At 40.5% G+C, this 19,883-nt stretch overlaps 1 protein-coding gene across 1 annotated transcript in view; it reads left to right on the top strand.

Moving 5' to 3' along the window:
- The first annotated feature begins 3,939 nt into the window (after window positions 1-3,939).
- The window catches only part of LOC134800585 (protein EFR3 homolog cmp44E), a 30,254-nt gene continuing 14,310 nt past the window's right edge, over window positions 3,940-19,883 (top strand). Inside the window, exons 1-11 of the mRNA XM_063773075.1 lie at window positions 3,940-4,334; window positions 6,517-6,721; window positions 7,877-8,027; window positions 9,562-9,714; window positions 10,848-10,946; window positions 11,794-11,948; window positions 12,654-12,732; window positions 13,870-14,023; window positions 15,651-15,721; window positions 16,174-16,368; window positions 18,993-19,165. Of these exons, the coding sequence (XP_063629145.1) occupies window positions 4,268-4,334; window positions 6,517-6,721; window positions 7,877-8,027; window positions 9,562-9,714; window positions 10,848-10,946; window positions 11,794-11,948; window positions 12,654-12,732; window positions 13,870-14,023; window positions 15,651-15,721; window positions 16,174-16,368; window positions 18,993-19,165 (1,502 nt within the window). The 5' untranslated portion in view covers window positions 3,940-4,267. The remainder of the gene's footprint in view (window positions 4,335-6,516; window positions 6,722-7,876; window positions 8,028-9,561; window positions 9,715-10,847; window positions 10,947-11,793; window positions 11,949-12,653; window positions 12,733-13,869; window positions 14,024-15,650; window positions 15,722-16,173; window positions 16,369-18,992; window positions 19,166-19,883) is intronic.

The following is a 19,883-nucleotide window of genomic DNA, read 5'->3' as shown; positions in this document are numbered from 1 at the left end:
CATGTTTACATTTTCCGCCTTATTACAAAGGGAGTAAGGTACAGGTGGTACGATTTGTAAACAAATCTTTGACGACGACAGTACATCTAGGGTTACCAGATACAAATTTAGAATTTCCTGACAAAACTCCTGATTTCCGAATATTTTTCCTGACATTCATATTATTGACGACGGGGGGGGTCTAGCCGCGTTATCGATGGCCACCCGATTGAGCCGATAGCCCTACGCGGCCCTAAAGTGCAATTGTATTATTTTGGTGAGTTAATAGTTTAGTCCGATTAAACAAGATTCCCTATTTCGATTTCTAAAACATCTATGTATGTATGCTTGAGTAAAGATTTGTTAATTAATAATTACGAAGTTATTGATAAGTTGAGTGGATCTCATTTTTTTTTTTACAATGTTTTTGGATTCATTTAAGTACATAAATAAAAAGATACTTTATAAAAAGTCTATCAATTCAAAAAAATTCTGACATTTTCGTGTTCCGTCCCCATTCCTGACAAAAGGCCAAAATTCCTGACATATCAGGAAAATTCCTGTCATCTGGTAACCCTAAGTACATCAGAATAATGAACTGATATCAACTAAGAATAGTGTTTATTGTAGTTATTTATACACGTGGGGATATTTATACGCCTGACTCGCGTATTGAATCGATATTTTAAACGGTGAGCAGCGTAAATCGATATAGATCAGAGGTTCCCAATCTTTTGTGCCTTCCTCCTTTGTGTGTTGGGGAGGGGTATAGGAATAGTTTTGAGATTTATTTTATCCCTTTCAACTTTCAATATTTTGATAACCCATTTAGAGGAAATAGGCTTTAGAAAGTAATGGTTTTTGGACAAAAAGGTGCCTAGCGCCTTAGTAACCGTCTTCTTCCATGTTTTACATTATTAATTAGAGTGCCATATATGTCCAGATAGCGAAAAAGATGTGTTGTGTGTGGCTCTAGTTAATGTAAAACATGGAAGATTTTCGATTAGTTGAAATTATCCCACAGTCGAAATTGCCTCGCTGCACCTTACGGTATTAAGTAGTAGGTGAGGAAAGTATGGTCTAAGAGCTAGCCACGGCCATAGGTAGGTATGCAATTTATAGAGCAACGAAATTCCTCTAGTTAGTATGTCATACTATCATTATTAATTAATCCGGGCGCCTGGCAGCTGTTTAGCGGTGGGTGTGGGAGTGGATGGGCAACAAAGTGGTTGTAAAATCAATTGAAGGTGTGCAATTTATAGAGCTCTGTGTTTGGTGTGATATAATAGCTAGGTAATTATGTATTTAATTCAAATATAACAATGCCAGGCGTTTTATTTGGGGGAAAATTAGTGCCAGGTGATGAAAATACACAATCACTTGTGCGCCTGCAGGAAGACCACGAGCAAATTTCACCTGACTCACAATAGCTTTACGCATAGTGTCGTATATGTCTTCTACTTTTACCTAACACTTACCTAGGCGTAATTGAACAGAGTAGTACTGTTATTTATTCTGTGACAGAGTACAAAAAGTAGAAGACATACTTATACGACACTATGCTTAAAGCAATTGTGAGTCAGGTGCAATTTGCTCGTGATCTTCCTGCAGGCGCACAAGTGACTGTGTATGTATTTTCATCACCTGGCACTACTTTTCCCCCAAATAAAACGCCTGGCATTGTTATATTTGAATTAAATACATAATTAGCTATTATATCACACCAGACTCAGAGCTCTATAAATTGCACACCTTCAATTGATTTTACAACCCCTTTGTTGTCCATCCACTCCCGCACCCACCGCTGAACAGCTGCCAGGCGCCCGAATTAATTAATAATGATAGTATGGCACACTAACTAGAGGGATTTCGTGGCTCTATAAATTGTATACCTATTTCCGTGGCTAGCTCTCCGGCTAGTATGGCAGGTTAATAACTTCTTCTATAGGGATAAATATATACCCTAGGATAACTATTTACTTATTAGCTGGAAATACGTTAGCCCTTGTCCATTTAATATGTAACATGATAATTTGATCGCGTAGGTGGAACCACTAAGGGTGCCGAGTTTAATGCGTGGGTGGTAGACATACTACCAAGAAGTATCGTACGGTACGGGGTACACGATATAACATTGGTCTATGTTTTATCGTATCGGGGACATCCCTGTTTTTTTCATCATTACATTCATTACCTATCACTACACCTTATAAAACAAAGTCCCCCGGCGCGTCTGTCTGTTTGTGTGTTTGTATGTTCGCGATAAACTCAAAAACTACTGAACGGATTTTCATGCGGTTTTCACCTATCAATAGAGTTATTCTTGAGGAAGGTTTAGGTGTATAATTTGTTATCCCGTGCGAAGACGGGGCGGGTCGCTACTTAGTTATAAATACCTATTGTGTTTTACTTTGGCGTTATTTTAACCTTAGTTGGTAGGTTACATCAAATTATTAGGACCATCCTCTTTTATAATGATATTAATGATGACTGTAATGTAAATAGAGGTAGGTACCTGGGTGAGGTAAAACTATTTCACTGAGACCTATAATCGCTCGCACCATACGAAGGTGTGCGATTTCCGTGACGCTGAGTGTACTTATTTCAAAGTCTTTGTTTTGAGAAAGAGGGGAAATGACACAGATAAAATCCCTCGAAATATGTGTCACACAAAAGAATAAAAGCATGTACTTCCGTAGCGCAGCCCTACTGTTACGCGACATACCTATTTCAGTCGGGTCAGTTAAATATAGCGCCGGCCGCTCAGTCGCACGTCGCCGGCCGCCCTGTGCGCCCTTACTCTTACGTTACAGTTCGAAAAAAGGAACGGTTAGGCAGGATCGTTACTGTCTCCGAGAAACGGTTAGGCCCTTAGGCGGGATCGGACAATGATCGTCGAGTATCTTAGAAATTGTGGAGATGTACGTACGTAACGTACTTGTAATGTAAAGCTCAACTTTGCATACTTTGCCAAACTCTGGCTGGATTGAAAAACAAAGTGATAATGGAGAAAGGCGATTTGTTTGGAATTAGACGTATACGTACCTAGAATTTTTTTGGTTGAGAGTATGTTATTTCTATCGCGCTTATTTGCAAGAGTACGCAATCATAGAGACGAAAGCCATTTTTAGGCGATAAGTAGGTTTACTGTTATTAGCTCTTCATCGTAACTGCAAGTCATCCGTTTGGCACTTTTATCAGTTCGTCTGGTTTAAGCAAACGTGACTTCAAGCTTAAGTGATTGCGACGCACGGCACGCACGAATGAATCATGAACGGTCGTGGGTCGCAAAACTCGCAAACGAGATTCGGTGATGGGGGGACGTGAACTTGCGGGTATAGCGTTCCGTTCACCGCTGTGGGAGTCACTTCGTTTTGAAAATAGTCAAAATCGTGTCGTTGGCCGTAATTGGCTATGGGTTTGATGATAACATTTTTTTTTGGTCAATATTGCAGAATGGATCGATTATGTAAGACTGATTAATTTACCTACCTATGTTGAGATGGTATAATACCTATTTAGGTAAACATATGTATTAATCAATATTAAATAAAAATTATATATCGAGTAGGGATTTAAATATTTATAATGTGAGTCTCCAGCGGACGACATAGTCCACTGCTCATTTGATATTTTTGATATTATTATTATCCTATAATTTATAGCATCGATGATTCCTTATCTATCTAACCTAACACGTGAACAGTTTAAACCCACAAAGTCCAATCACGCGACAACCAATCTTATAGCCATAGAAATAACGACGATAATATCTTACTATCTCGGAGAGATTTTTAACCGTAATATCTCGTCCGGGGTTACTTCTTAGTTTATCAAAACTCATTCATAAAGCCAAGGCTGAATGACCAGCATAAGAATGATCTTTGATTACGTATAGTTTTCATAGACTTCTGTCTCATGGTAGTTTAGATACGAGTTAACAGGCAAGATATAATGTTTGTAAATGATAAGTTGTCGTGTACATATCAGTCGTTATCTTCGTAGTAATAGGATAACATCACAGTAGAGTGCCGCTGTTGTTAAAACCAGCAATCAATTTAAAGTTATCAATATTACTTCATTATTATTTTTGTTGTGAAAACGATACTAACGTTAGGACTTTGATTGTCTATTGTGTTCTGTGATTGAAATTGACGATATCATGAGAAAATCACTTGCAAGTCTCACAACTAATGACATCATATAATGGACTATTTTATTTAGCAGTTTTAATAGTGAACTCTTTTAGGTGAGATTGGCTTAATGTATAGTGGAAATTAGTGCTAAAATGATGCCGTTAAGCAAGATCGCACATCGGACATGCTTCGTAGTAAGCCGAACCGTGTACATGACATGTAAGTAACGCAGGAAAAAATTAAGAAATGCAAAAAAAAATATGTACATACGTAGTTAAGAAATTTAATTATAAGTAAGTATTCAAACTTTTAGAACACAAAACAGGGAGACGCGAAACTGTAGGTTACGAGTGCCAAGAGATCGCGACGGAAAAAAAGTTTTGGAACCCGTGGGACTCCTTTCTCGAAAGCATTAAGGTGTAAAACTTGTATAATTAGCAGTAATTTCCCTTTATATAATTTACTCGCGACCCACCCCGGCTTCGCACGGGTTAACTAATTATACACCTAAACCTTCCTCAAGAATCACTCTATAGGTGAAAAACGCATGAAAATCCGTTCAGCAGTTATTGAGTAGGATCGCGAACATACAAACACACAAACAGACAGACGCGGCGGGGGACTTTGTTTTATAAGGTGTAGTGATTTTCAGGCAACTAATAACTAAAAATATTTTTTTGGCAAAAATTTCATTTTTGGTACAAGCTTTTATCGCTGACTGTACTTTTCTTACGACAGACAACTAATACTCATCGAGACAATTCTAAATACCCCTAACACAATTAGGTTGCGTTTGTTTCATCACAGAGTTCCTATGGCCACCTCCTGTCTCCATCATCAGATCAGCTCGATGGTACCATAATATTGCATTGTCATCCGATTTATACATGCATGCAAAATTTCAGCTCAATCGGAAACCGGGAAGTGGATCAAATTTAACTTGCAAGATTTGATTACAGAACGACAGACAGACAACGGTCAGGTGAAGGTGAAACTAAATAAAAGCTTGTAACAACGGTCAGGTGAAACTAAATAAAAGCTTGTAATAATAAAACATAATAGTTTTAATTTGCAATGTATTTTAACAATTATAACTCCGTAGCCGACTGTGCTTTGTAATGTTTTAAGGGTCGTTTAAAAACGCCTTTGATGTCCGCTTCACCGGTTTAAATAAGAGAAAAGGTCAGAAGCTATATTCTACTCTTTGTAAATGTGAGAGGGCACTGTCTGTGATTAATTTAAATGTGGCCACGTTATGAATTCTCTTTACATTACTACACGTGTAGATGTAGATATGGATATTATTTATCATCGCCCACACTGTTAACTGTACATCGGTGGACTTTATGCCTTTTGTAATAAGGTCCACCTATGTACACACACATAATTTGTCTAAGGTGTAGAGTTTGTGAAGTTGGGGCTTGTAGAGTTAGTAGCTTGGCTCTACAAGAGATCTGATAACTTTTTGTCAGTGCGAGCCTTATGGTTTTGTCTTGGCAACATTTTACATGAAAATGTTTTTGGTGGGATTTCACTTCTTTTTGTAAGTTGTTTATAACAATCTTCCATCTCTTAATTATGGGATGGGAGTAATTTACAATTAAAAATCCTGAAATACGTATTTTTTAAACAATCTGCTTTTTTACCCCATAAACTTCTACCTCCTTTTCCCCCCTAACGCCCTTTTCCACCCCCTTATCACCCTTACGCGGTGATTTTGGGGTTGGAAACTATTCTATATCCTTCCCCATAACAATCTACATACCAAATTTCATCTAAATCGGTTTGGCGGTTATTGATTCCCCATACAAAATTTCACTCCCCTTAACCCCTTAGGGTCTAAAAATTTCAAAGATTTGAAGTTTTTTTGTTGTTTGTGTACTAAGACTATCTTACATACCAAATTTCAGCTTCCTAGGACTTCAGGAAGTACCCTTAAGGTTTTGATGATCAACAGTGAGTGAGTCAGTGACGAAATCGGGTTTTTTTAGATATGAATAAAATGTAAAGTATAAGAGCTATGCAATTGATTTTTTTTTTGTGCTTAATAAGTCCACTATTGACATCATATTCCCAGAAATTTGTTTATCTGGTATAATGAAAACCCAAGTTATGAGGGTTCAAAAAAACGACGAAGCGCTTCGAGAAAAGGTAGGTAGTGCCCTTGCGCTTCGCTTTGCTCGTCTTGGCTTGGTCTTACGTTTCATTCCAGGCTGTTGTGACTGCTTCTCAACCCTAATAGTTTTCATATACCTACGACCCCTACAGCCAATCTATTCTGAACCTTACATCTTTACTCATACGGTTGATACCAGGATGCTAGGGCTTTTCAGATCCGTTCCCTTTATCCATAGCCAATCTATTCTGAATCTTATATCATTATCAATACGTTTCATTTCAGGCTGCTGCGGCTGCTGCTCGGCCCTTCGGCCGCGCTACAAGCGGCTGGTGGACAACATCTTCCCCGCTTCCCCGCAAGAGGGCCTGGTGAAGTCCAATATGGAGAAGCTCACGTTCTATTCGCTCTCCAGCCCGGAGAAGCTGGACAGGATTGGAGAATATTTGTTCCAGAAGGCTAGTCGGGATATTTATAGAAGGAGGCATGGGTAAGTTTTAAAAGGCCAGTGTATTCGCCATGAATCTAGTATTAAAACTGGATCTGGCATGAGGGTGGGGAGAAGTGACCGAACAGGATAGTCTTATGTATCTTTCAATAGGAGTAGCAGCGAAAGAGCTATTATTGTTTGACCTTGTCACAGTCTCACATTTTAATTGTTCCCCACCGTTTTATTAGTATGGATTTTGGTATGGATTATGGTGGGCAACAAATGAATTCGACCAATAACAGTGTCCCATTTGCGTATGTTTTGTCCCTCACGGAGGCACGCGTATACCACTTTTATACGATCCTACCTTCTATGGTATTCGCATACTAACACAACATACATATACATAAATACATACTTGTATAACACCATAGCAATATGAACATGGGGTAACATAGATAGGTACCATAAACAAAGACATGCAAGATGCAAATGACACATCTGAGACAACCCGGGACAGAGCGTCCTGGCGAAATAGGACTAGGAAAGCAGACCCCAAATTATGGGATAAGGCTAGGCGGAGAGAGTGACTAGAGAGTGTATTCGCATACTCGCAGTATATTCGCAGTTTTCTGCACTACAGTATACGCGCAGTTTTTTGCAAAACAGGCGAAGCGGTATGTGAAGCTACTTACGTCCTATGTCAGTTTGGTATCAGTACATTGTGTATTAGGAGAGGTAAACAAGAATTTACGATCGAGTATGAATTGAAACATTTGAAACCCGAAGCTGAAGGCACAAGTTCGTAATTCCTGTAGGTACCGCCCGTGGCACACACAATGTTCACACTTGTGCCTAATTTTTGAGTACATTACAGCCATTTTTGAGCCAATACGTGTAATAACACCTTTTACGAGTGTGATGAAGAATTCCATGCATTCGAACCATCGCGTGCGTGTCTTCGCAGGGTGACGGAGCCTTGTGTGGTTCGGCCTTATAACAGGTTTATGGCTGTTGTGTGGCTATTGTCTGCCTTTAATGTTTGTGGCAGACTTTAATAGACCGTAGATTTTTATACAAAGTTGTAACAATCTATCCGTTTCCGTCGAGAACTCGCTTCGCTCGTTTCATAAAACTACTATAGTTTTATGGGCACTTTGCAAATTTCAGCAATATTGTTACTTCTTAACTTTACCAAAATCATATCAATTCCAGATTCGTGGTCATAGCAATGGAAGCGATGGATCAACTTCTCCTGGCCTGCCATTCACAGACGCTCAATTTATTCGTCGAGAGCTTCCTAAAGATGGTGCAGAAGCTCCTAGAATCCACGGATCCTGAACTTCAGACCTTGGCTACTCAGAGCGTGAGTAATCAGCATCAACTTTTAGTTACATAGGTATAAGTATAACCTAGTAATTTCATTGTCGGTGGAATGGAAGCGACAGACGAGCTACCTCGCCCCTATTCCATCACGGTGACAGGTGCGACAATTGTCGACATCACTGTTACTGACATCACAGGCCTCCATCGGCTACGGTAACCGCTTACCACCGGACGGGCGATTGCTTGCTTGCCACCAACATTTAAATTTTTCAAAAAAATCATTATGTTGCCAATAAATAAGTATTTACTTATTTTGCGAAGCTCATAACAATTGTCACAAGAAACACGACAATCGTCACGAAATTCCGTCACAGAACTCATTTCCTCTCAAGAATTACTGAAAGTTCTTTTAAATCTTGTGACAATTGTCATCATCATCATCATAATCTTCGCAAGAGAAATACCTGTTTTTTGCCGATATAATAAAGTTTTTTTAAATAATACAATGATGGTGGCAAACAGGAATACGGCCCGCCCGATAGTAAGCTTTAACTTTAGCCCGTGGATGCCTGTGACGTCAGCAACAGTGACATTTGTCGAATTGTCGCACCTGTCACTGTGGTGAAATAGGGGCCTGGCCTGTCTCGCAGCCGCTAAACTTGTGGGGGAGTTTCTTAAATATGGTGTAGGATCTATTAGAATTCAAGGATCATGACCTGCAGACCTTGGCTATTCAGAGCGTAAGTACCATCACAGACTTTATGACTTTAACTTGTAACCTAGTACTTTCATTCACGGTAAAATGGAAGCAATGTACTAGCTGTTCCAGCCCAACCTAGCAGACGCTAAACTTGTGCGTCAAGAGTTTCTTAAAGATGCCGAAACCTTTAGAATCCACTGACCATGAGCTGAAGATCTTTGCTGCTCAGAGCGTGAGCTAAAAACACTTCTTGAACAGGGAGTATTACTGCAATGTTATGCCGCCAGAGTGCAGTACTAATATGTTTAGTAAACCATAGAGTAACTTATACTTACTACCTATGCCTTGAACTGGTTTTTGACAAGTTTTTACTATGACATTGGTGCATCAAGGCGGTTTGTTTACAGGTGGCCTACCGCGAAAACGCGAAATTCCAAATTTCGTTATCTGCCTCTCTATCGATCGAATAAGCAAGAGTCGTGTTTCACGGTAGGCCATGTGATTGAATTAGTGACGCCCTCTACGCAGAGTTTTGCGTAATATTCCCTATTCATTACGAAAAGGTATCAATACAAAACTTAACCATAGGGGCCTAGAGCATTGGAAGGTTTGCCACCTTGTGACCTGAATGGAAACTTAAACTTGACGTATATACTTCGCACCAATAAAATAGTGTACTTATATGCTGCTCGATACCGTTTATGCACTCTTACTTTAAAAAATAGTTAGGAAAATATCCGATTAGAAACCCCACGCCGCGCCGTACTATAGACTCAAGTCGAACTATTTTGATCTTAAATCCATAGATACTTCATAAGGATATTATAAGGATGATCCGACGTATCTGCTAAATCCCAATATTTATTTATTACAGTTTGTCCGCTTCGCAAATATCGAGGAAGACACGCCGTCGTACCATCGTCGCTACGACTTCTTCGTATCCAAGTTCTCAGCCATGTGCCACAGCAACCACAATGACAAGACGATGAGGGACAAGATACGACTCGCCGGCATACAAGGCTTGCAGGTAACTTATCTTATAATCAGATATCAAGGAGAGAAGACACGCCGTCGTACCACCGCCGCTACGACTTCTTCGTATCCAAGTTCTCGGCGATGTGCCACAGCAACCATAATGACAAGACGATGAGGGACAAGATACGACTCGCCGGCATACAAGGCTTGCAGGTAGCTTATCTTATAATCAGATATCAAGGAGAGAAGACACGCCGTCGTACCACCGCCGCTACGACTTCTTCGTATCCAAGTTCTCAGCCATGTGCCACAGCAACCACAATGACAAGACGATGAGGGACAAGATACGACTTGCTGGAATACAAGGCTTGCAGGTAACTTATCTTATAATCAGATATCAAGGAGAGAAGACACGCCGTCGTACCACCGCCGCTACGACTTCTTCGTATCCAAGTTCTCGGAGATGTGCCACAGCAACTACAATGACAAGACAATGAGGGACAAGATACGACTTGCTGGAATACAAGGCTTGCAGGTAACTTATCTTATAATCAGATATCAAGGAGAGAAGACACGCCGTCGTACCACCGCCGCTACGACTTCTTCGTATCCAAGTTCTCGGAGATGTGCCACAGCAACTACAATGACAAGACGACGAGGAACAAGATACGACTTGCTGGAATACAAGGCTTGCAGGTAACTTATCTTATAATCAGATATCAAGGAGAGAAGACACGCCGTCGTACCACCGCCGCTACGACTTCTTCGTATCCAAGTTCTCAGCCATGTGCCACAGCAACCACAATGACAAAACAATGAGAGACAAGATACGACTTGCTGGAATACAAGGCTTGCAGGTAAATTATCTGATATTTACACATCATTGACATCAAGCAAAAATATTATCCAATGACCAGAACAAAATCCACAAAGCAGGATTCGTTCAAAGTGTACAAAGAGCATCGTCCACGTCGTAGTAGCAATTTAAAGTTTTCGAAGTTTCCGAAGTCGGGCTTTGGCCCGCAGTACACGGCGCACCCTCGATCAGTGAAAGCGAGTCGTTGCTCCGTGAAGAGGATCCTCGCAAATTAGATCGAAACATGTCGAGCTTGTCGACTTAATAATACATGAATGACCTGTTTAAAATAATGTTAATATCATTTAAACTATTTGTTTCTGTTTCAGGGCGTGATTAGAAAGACGGTATCCGACGACCTGGTAGAGAACATATGGGAGGCCCAGCACATGGATAAAATTGTGCCTTCTCTGCTCTATAATATGCAGGTAATTTCCCTGACAACTGTTTAGATTTAGACTTATGCCACAGAATAAATAATAGTACTAGGTACAGAAGACTCACTCTCTAACAAAACGCGTCTCTTACGATCAGAACAGATATGGCCGCTAGGTGGCGACAGCGCCACACGCGGCTTATGGCTAACCACCAAAATTGGTGTGGAACGGATGTACTTTTAGCTACCTGTTGCAAAGCAACGAAATCGCGGAGTGAGTCACGCCTGCTTATGCCTGAAACGGATGACGGTGACTGTGGAGGCTGATGCGTGAGCGGCACGACCTCCCACATTTTTGGCAGAGGAAGCTCATGCCACCTGAGGTTCCAGTCCCGGCTTGCTTTCTGCGACACCTTCTGCTATCTAAAGCATTAAACCAGGCTTGGTCGCATAGCCTTCTCCCCTCCACAACACGCTTGCGCCCTCCATCACGGTCTTCAGCAAAGGTTTCCCAGGCATGGTGGTCGATTTAAAGGGTCCACATAAGAACTTGGTAATAAAACAACGCAACCTATTTAAAGTTAGTGTCATACGACTGTTTCTTCGAACTTTGCCTCCCGCTTACTCTACAGCAATTTTCCAGCGAGAAAGTATGAAAGTGTCAACATAAATGTCATATTTTCAAAAGACTTTTTTGTGGCACTTAAGTCTGTCGCTTGCCAATTACAGTTAGTTTTAATTAACTTTAGTAGACGACTGTCAAATCAATCAATCAATCAATCAGTACGTCCAGTCGGCAATAGAATATTTTACCATGAATTGTTGACAGATTTCATTTTTTAGTAAGTGTAATTTATTAGTAGCACTTCTATTCTGATCAAAACGGTGCCATCTTTCAGAGTGCAGAAAAATACGAGACTCTATCCTGCATGGACACAGACACACAAGACGGAGTAGAAGACACCCCGCCTCGCCTCGCCGAAGCGTGTCTTCGGGAGTTAGTCGGCCGCGCCTCCTTCGGACACATTCGTAGCGTACTACGACCGGTTCTCACGTAAGCTCCTGCTAGTTAATGTGACCCTGGTACTTTTTGGGAGAAATTTAAGAATTTTTAAGCCAGTTTAATGCCGATAATGAGACGCGACGATGTAAAGAAGGCTGGGTTTCACAGGGGGTCTATTTGACACGACAGAATGACAGGTCGTGAGACTTGAGACATAGTTACCATCGTCCACTCCAATTTTATGACTATGACAAACGTTATAACGGCTGCTGACGAGTAGAATGAGCCCCTAGGACGGCTTTTAAAAACATTCGCAACACTCACTGTTTATTTATGCAGTCCTTTAGTGAACCTCATTGCTACTAGATAAGGTCTACAGTGCTCACGTAAGCTGCTGTTTCATGTGGTCCTGGTACACTTTAGTTTTATTACTAAAGTACCTACTGCAAGCCACATAGCTGTGACTGACGACTAGAAAGAGGTCATTCAGGGCCAAGAACCCGACTATCGGGTACACTGCTACATACGGCAAAGACGTGGCTACGCGCTACGAGCGTAACCCGTAGCACTTAGTGGCAATGAATGTGTTAAGTTCAGGTATCGCAAGGGGCCTATTTGACTTGACAAAATGTCATGCCGTGATATATCTATCTACAATATTCACGTATGGACAAGCGTTTCACAGGTTGACACAATTTTCAGTAATTGTTCACAATATTTTCTTTGCTTTTGTTTTAATATTTGTTCTTGTTTCAGGCATTTCGATCGACACGAGCTTTGGGTACCGAACGACTTCGCCGTACATACTTTTAAGATCATCATGTTTTCCATACAAGTGAGTACTTTGCATTATTAGTAGTCTTGGGGAGTATTAAAGTTTAGTTAATAAAGAAGACTGACAATATAAGTATTTGAGTAAATAAAGAAGAGAATTTTTTCGTATTTAATTCACAAAAATAATCTTGTAACTTTGAATCGTTTCATTGTAGCGCCAACTGCGCCGAACGTCGCATGTTTGACCTCATTAGGGATAGACTTATAGCGGCTACAACACATGATAGTGGTGTGCAAGTTTTTTTTCACATCACCTATTCGGAAAAGGGCTTTTTCACCTCAGCAGCTCGAACAAGGGTACTTTGCTTCTTAAAAACAGTGAGCAAAATGCGATTTTGCTCACTGAGTCATTTTGTCTCACTCAGTGAGCAAAATCGCATTTTGCTCACTGAGTGAGACAAAATGACATTCAAGTGACCTTTATAGTCAAATGTCATTTCAACATGCGGGGTCTAATACAAGTTCGATATACTTGGGTTCTATTATCTCTGTCCCTCTAGGTATGTTCTCACTGCTTAGGGTGAAAAATGTTGTGTACTACACGAGATCAAAGTTATTTACATCTCGTGCGCTTTTGAATCCCTTACTACGCTCAAGATTCTAAATTAGATTCACTCGCTACGCTCGTGAATCTATTATAGAATCTTTCGCTTGCACGGGACTCAAAATAAGCACTCGAAGAAATATCAAACTTTGATCTCTTGTTGTACAAATAACTATTTTCTTCCCCGCTAGGAGGGATCAAAGTGGCACTTTTCCTCCCTGCTAGGGGGGATCAAAGGGGCACTTTTCTGTTCTAGGACACTGTTTTTGTTATTTTTTGCATTCTTTTTTTAGCTTGAATAATATTTTGAAACATAATAATTGTGTCAACACTAAGATTATTTTATTTTCCTCATAGTTGATGTGAAAAGCAGTATGTGTCACACGGTATCAAAATTATTTCGTCCTGGGCGTTAACACTTGAATCCCTCATTACGCTTAGGATTTTACTTTAGAATCCCGAACGTAGTGAGGCGTGGAGAGACTTTGTAGAATCCATCGCTACATCCAGGATTCAATGTACGTCCTTGACGGAAATATATCATTTTGATCCCTTGTAACACAAACTACTAATGTAAACTTTCCTTTCTTGTAGGCACAATATTCATACAGCGTGGTAGAAGCACTAATGCAGCATTTAGACGCGGCCGGTGGTGCTGGTAACGACCCACGAGCCCGAACCAGGGTCAGGGCAGCTCGGGCCGGCGTGCTCAGCAATATTGTCGCCATCGCCGCCGGAGACAGTGTCGGTAAGTCATATACCGTAAAGTCGGGTTACTTTAGCCCCGGAGGGTAACTTTGGCCATTGAGATTTACTCGGCCCAGGTAATATTATTGCACAATAATTATGGAAATATGCCATGAGGTTGGTTTTAGCTAACCTTTGACGTTTTTATGTTTTTTATTAGACCCTTAAATGAGGTTTTCATGTGGGTCAAAGTTACCCTCAATTGGGTCAAAGTTACCCTCCATTGGGTCAAAGTAACGCGAGTTTACGGTACACAGACACACACAAGAGCTCTCATACAACATGTGGAAAGAAAAAATGAGTCGCTTAACTTCAAACTCGGGTAAATCCATCTATCATGTGAATGTCATGTCACAGAATAAATAATAGTACTAGGCACAGAAGATTCACTCTCTAACAAAACGCGTCTGTTACGATTAGGACAGATATGACCGCTAGGTGGCGCAAGCGCCACGCGCGGCCTATGGCTAGCCACCAAAATTGGTGTGCGACGAATGTACTTGTAGCCACTTGTTGCGACGCGACGAAATCGCGGAGTGAGCCACGCCTGGTCATGTGAAGTTTTAAGCGACATACAATGGCGTTAGGAACAAACTCCGTGCCTCCGTGGCCTTACTAAGGTGTAAGCTGCTCGGACCGGGGTTTAGTAAATAAATAAATATATAATAAAGTAGCCTTGACACATCCGGGTACAAGATAGACCATTTAGGCTTGTCCTTAGAGACATCTCGAGCATGGAGCGTTACTCGAAGAGCGTGTACAGCGCCAGCGAGTCACATCATCGGTGAGACTCGTTTTCTATGCTCGGGATTGTAAATGAACAATAGCGTCTCCTGTTACGCAAATTAATATTATTTGGGGCATTATCTATGAATAAAAACCGGCCAAGTGCGAGTCGGACTCGCACACGAAGGGTTCCGTACCATTATCTATAAAAACGGCCACCCATCCAAGTACTGACCCCGCCCGACGTTGCTTAACTTCGGTCAAAAATCACGTTTGTTGTATGGGAGCCCCACTTAAATCTTTATTTTATTCTGTTTTTAGTATTTGTTGTTATAGCGGCAACAGAAATACATCATCTGTGAATATTTCAGCTGTCTAGCTATCACAGATCACGAGATACAGCCTGGTGACAGACGGATGGACGGACGGACAGCGGAGTCTTAGTAATAGGGCCCCGTTTTACCCTTTGGGTACGGAACCCTAAAAAGGACCTTATTGTCGATGGCGCTTACGCCGTACAGCGTCGCGCGGCATAGTATTCATATCGGAGCTTCGTTGATAATGCCGTAAGCGCCATCGACAATAAGGTCCCTTTTCATAGATAACGTCACATTTAATGATGATTGATGATTCGAAATTAGATTCCCTGTGGGAGCGTAGCTTCGTATCCTACCGACTGCGCCATGTTAAATATGTATTGTGACGGAGACTAAGGGCCAGTTGCACCAACCACATTTGACAGACTGATCAACGTCAGCCGGCGCGCCCCGGCACGGCACTATGAAACTTTCCATACATAAAAATTTAGCGAACTCTTTAACGATTAGAAAAGTTTGGTGCAACCGACCCTAAATCTTTTTATTCATCTACCACACACCATGTATCATACTAATCAATTACAGGTCCATCGGTTTTGGAAATTATCAACAACCTCCTTACCAACCTCCGAGCGTCTGTGGCCAGAGATTCAGAGGTGAGTGACGTATTATGAATATTAATATGTTTTTTAAATATGTTTTTATTTTATTTTTGTGGTTTAACCCGATTGCTGAAAAAGGGGTTCGGTTTTTCCAGGGTACTTCTCAGGGTAGATGAATTTCGTTTTGAAAAGAATAGGACGTCTGCTGGGTATATGATATTAAAATACACTTTTGTGATGACCGTTAACAATATAACGAGTGCACTGATTTTCATCATTATTTTTAACTAGCGACCCACCCCGGCTTCGCACGGGTTACTGAAAACCTTAACAAATTACTACTACCTTCCTCAAGAATCGCTCTATTGATAGGTGAAAACCGCACGAAAATCCGTGTAGTAGTTTTCGAGTTTTTCGCGAACATACAAACAGACCGACGCGGCGGGGGACTTTGTTTTATGAGGTGTAGTGATTTACATAATGACAGCTTTTTTCTCTAATTACAGAAAGAAACCGACGAAAAGCTATATCAAGAGGCCCTCATAAACGCCCTTGGAGAGTTCGCTGACCACCTCCCCGACTTCCAGAAGATCGACATCATGATGTTCATCGTCAGCAAGATCCCCAGCAACCAGCGGCAGGGGAAGAGCAGCAAGGCGGATGCCATGCTGCAGAGTATCCTGCTCAAGTCGCTGCTCAAGGTGATATACCTACAACTGACTTATGGTCGCCTGGTACTTGTGTTCTTCGTCGCAAACAGCAAAGCAGAGCAGCAAGGCGGACGCTATGCTGTAGACTTGTAGAGTATCCTACTCAAGGCGATATACCTACAACTGACTCATGGTAGCCTGGTACTTGTGTTCATCGTCAGCAAGATCCCCAGCAGCCAGCGTCAGGGCAAGAGCAGCAAGGCGGACGCCATACTGCAGAGTATCCTGCTCAAGTCGCTGCTCAAGGTGATATACCTACAACTGACTTATGGTAGCCTGGTACTTTTTTTATGCTGAGTCAGCAAGAATAAAAGGGTGAAAATTTTCAACACTAATAATCCAAACATCCTATGGATTCAACATGTCTCATCAATCTCATCATTCTCATCATAAGTTGAGGAGGAGCTTACATTTTACAACACAAACATGGTAATGCCATTTTAATGCCATAATATTTGCCGAATATTCGGCACTTTAATCGAATAATTCGGCCGAACACGAAAATTGGAAAACTTGCCGAATATGCCGAACACCGAATAATTACCGAATATTCGGTCCATCTCTATTATTAGTCATTATAGTGTAAATAACATTATTTGCGGTATTTGACACATTATGACTGACGTATATAGAGATGTAACTAACGCAAATCGATTGTCACAGCAAGCGATTACGATTGGATGGCACGTAGACTGAGGTATCGAATTGTGACGTATAATGAATTTTTATTTGAGATTTAAATAAAGCTAGAATTATATGGTTTTCCCGCAAGCTACCGGTCGGTCGGCGTATTTAATACACCGACCGAGTAGGTCGCACCCATTGTCAAAATTGAAACTAACTGGGGATCTATTTTAATAGTAGTTTATGTGACTGCTACATAATGAAAGGCATTAAAATACGAGTGTGGGTTTATGAAACGAATGAAATGAGTTTCATAATAGTATCACACGAGTGTTTTAATGCCTAATTATGTACAGTTACATACACTGCTTTATCTACACACATATTATAAACTTTCTATGATATATTCACTAACCTCATATTACAGCCGACATTGGGGCACTTTCCTCTCTGGCGGAACTCGCGGATATGAGATGGCGTCTCCGAAATATCTTTATCGTACATTTTACACGAAACTTTTGTTATAGTTACTTTAAAAACAACAAAACAAATTATTTTTTACTTACAAACTAATTAAAAGATAAACTGTACGTCAAATGGCGGCAAATAAAAACTTTTTTCACGCATGTCACGCATCCGTAGTTTTTTTTTTTTAATTCAAAGACAAACTAGAGTCGGGGTCGATTACCATATCGTCCGATACCAACTTACAAGCGAGATTTGTCAATATTGTATGCAATTGTCATTTGATTTCGAATAAAACGTCATCTCGACTGATATTAGAATAGGGGTCAAATCAAATTGCCTTTTTTTCCAGAGATGTTCGAAATTTGAATGTCATTACCAAATCGATTTTGATATAGTAATGAAGCTATTACCACATTTTCACAGATAAGAAATTTGCTGTAACAAAACAGTTTATCGTAATGTGGGCCATTATTTACGGATTTTGAAGGTATCATAGAGAGTTTATGATATGTGTGTAGATAAAGTTTATTTATGTTATTTCTGTGTCAAATTTGTTGTCTGTTAAGTGACGATAAATATATCCATATTTACAGTTAATTATCCACCTTTTCCTTATTTTTATTAAAAGAAAAATGAAAAATTCATATTGATTTACTTAGACGACTACCGATTCATAACGTCCGGCCAACCCTAAAATTAAAAAAAAAAAGACGTAGAACGTAAACGTTCGCAGTGCAGTTGTTTTCTTTTGTGATTTCGATGTGCAAAACATTTTACGTAGTATTGCTGTTGTGAGTGACAGACGTCAAATACCGCAAATAATTGACCGGAGCGTAGCGAAGGTCTACGTTTCGACTGGAGCATTTTGCTTTTGTATGTCCGGATGTTCTCCTCTACAGGTCGCAATTCTTAACCGAATTTTGTGAAATTTTGTGACTGGATTCTATGTCTAAATATTTTTTTTTTGTCCGTCCGGTTTTTTGAATTTTTTTTAAATGGCGGAGTCGTGATAGCTCGCGCCTAAACAAATAGTGGTATCGGTACCATAGGAGTGTTTTCTTTTTGAGATATGTTTATAGATTAAATGGCCAAAAATTCAGAAAATTTATTTCGCTGGTTTCGGAGGTATTGAGATATTTAATTTTAACTAATTTTAATTTGAGAAGGAGTAGCTAAATTTCGTCAACCCATCTAAGAACTCTTTGGCTCAGTTTGTAAACGTTCGCTTTTTCTGTTTGCACAGAGGGTCTGGGTTCGATCCCCAGTAATTGTATGCTGGGATATTATAACTTTTTGTATTTTTTTACACATAAATTTCGTATTGTTTTTTTTTTTTAATTTACTATATTTAAAGCTCTTAGCACCATGTTATTTAAAGCTCTGCTTGCGAGGTCTACAGCTCACAGAGCCACTAGTGTTATTTACACTATATAAAGATCTATCTTTACATACCTGTTTGTGGTCCATTATACTTGATTATACTAAATTAGAATCAATTTCTTTAAAAATCTGTATGTTTTCAGGTGGGGACGACATACAAGACGAGCGAGCTGAGCAAAGCGTTCCCAGCGGCGTTCCTAGACGCTTTACTCCGTCTATCTGGCGCAGGGGAGCCTGCCACACGAGCGTTGCTGCAGCGCATACTACACACGCTACTCGATAGAAGGCAGAACGCACATAACCTGCATACGCCTACGTAAGTAAAATTACAGTATTTGATTTCTGTAAGACCTCGTATCTTGTCACAGTGACAATCAATATAGGGACCGTGCGCGTTGGATGGTTTGCCATCTTGTGGCCTGAATCAGAAACATATGTGCACATGTACATTGTCAAAACAAGTGCTACCATCTACCGTTCTCGTGCCGTCATCGTGTGGGCTACATCGGAAGCATAAACGATACATTAACGCCTCGCGCCAAAAATCTGATGGGTCCTATGCTGCCCCCTATAGTTCATACACACCCTATGAAAGTCGCCAGGGATCTGTTACAAGGTCCAAATTGGCACAGAAAGAAAATTCGTTTGCCTTTCTATTAGGAATTATTAATGCGTTTCTGACGTTTTGTGACTTCTAACGGACGCCGTCGAGGTGGGTACAAGCGCTTCTTTAGCGCATTTTGGACACAATTTTGGGTTACCCATCCACCTCGACTTTGCGGCTTTCCTTACTAGAAAATATGTGATCGCGATGCAAGGTCCATTAATCTTTACGTTATTTTTATGTTCCAAAATAAGCCACGCATATTACTGCAATGTTCTGCCGCCAGAGTGCAGCACTAGCACCTATCGTAAACCATAGAGTAACTTATACATACTGTGCCTTAAACTGTTTTTTGGCAAGTTTTCACAGACAATAAAATATGACATTGATGCATTAAGGCGGTTTGTTAAAAAGGGCCTACCGGGAAACG

Source organism: Cydia splendana, chromosome 20, assembly GCF_910591565.1.
Source record: "Cydia splendana chromosome 20, ilCydSple1.2, whole genome shotgun sequence".
NCBI lineage: Eukaryota > Metazoa > Arthropoda > Insecta > Lepidoptera > Tortricidae > Cydia > Cydia splendana.
This window is presented reverse-complemented; position numbering and strand designations above follow the sequence as displayed.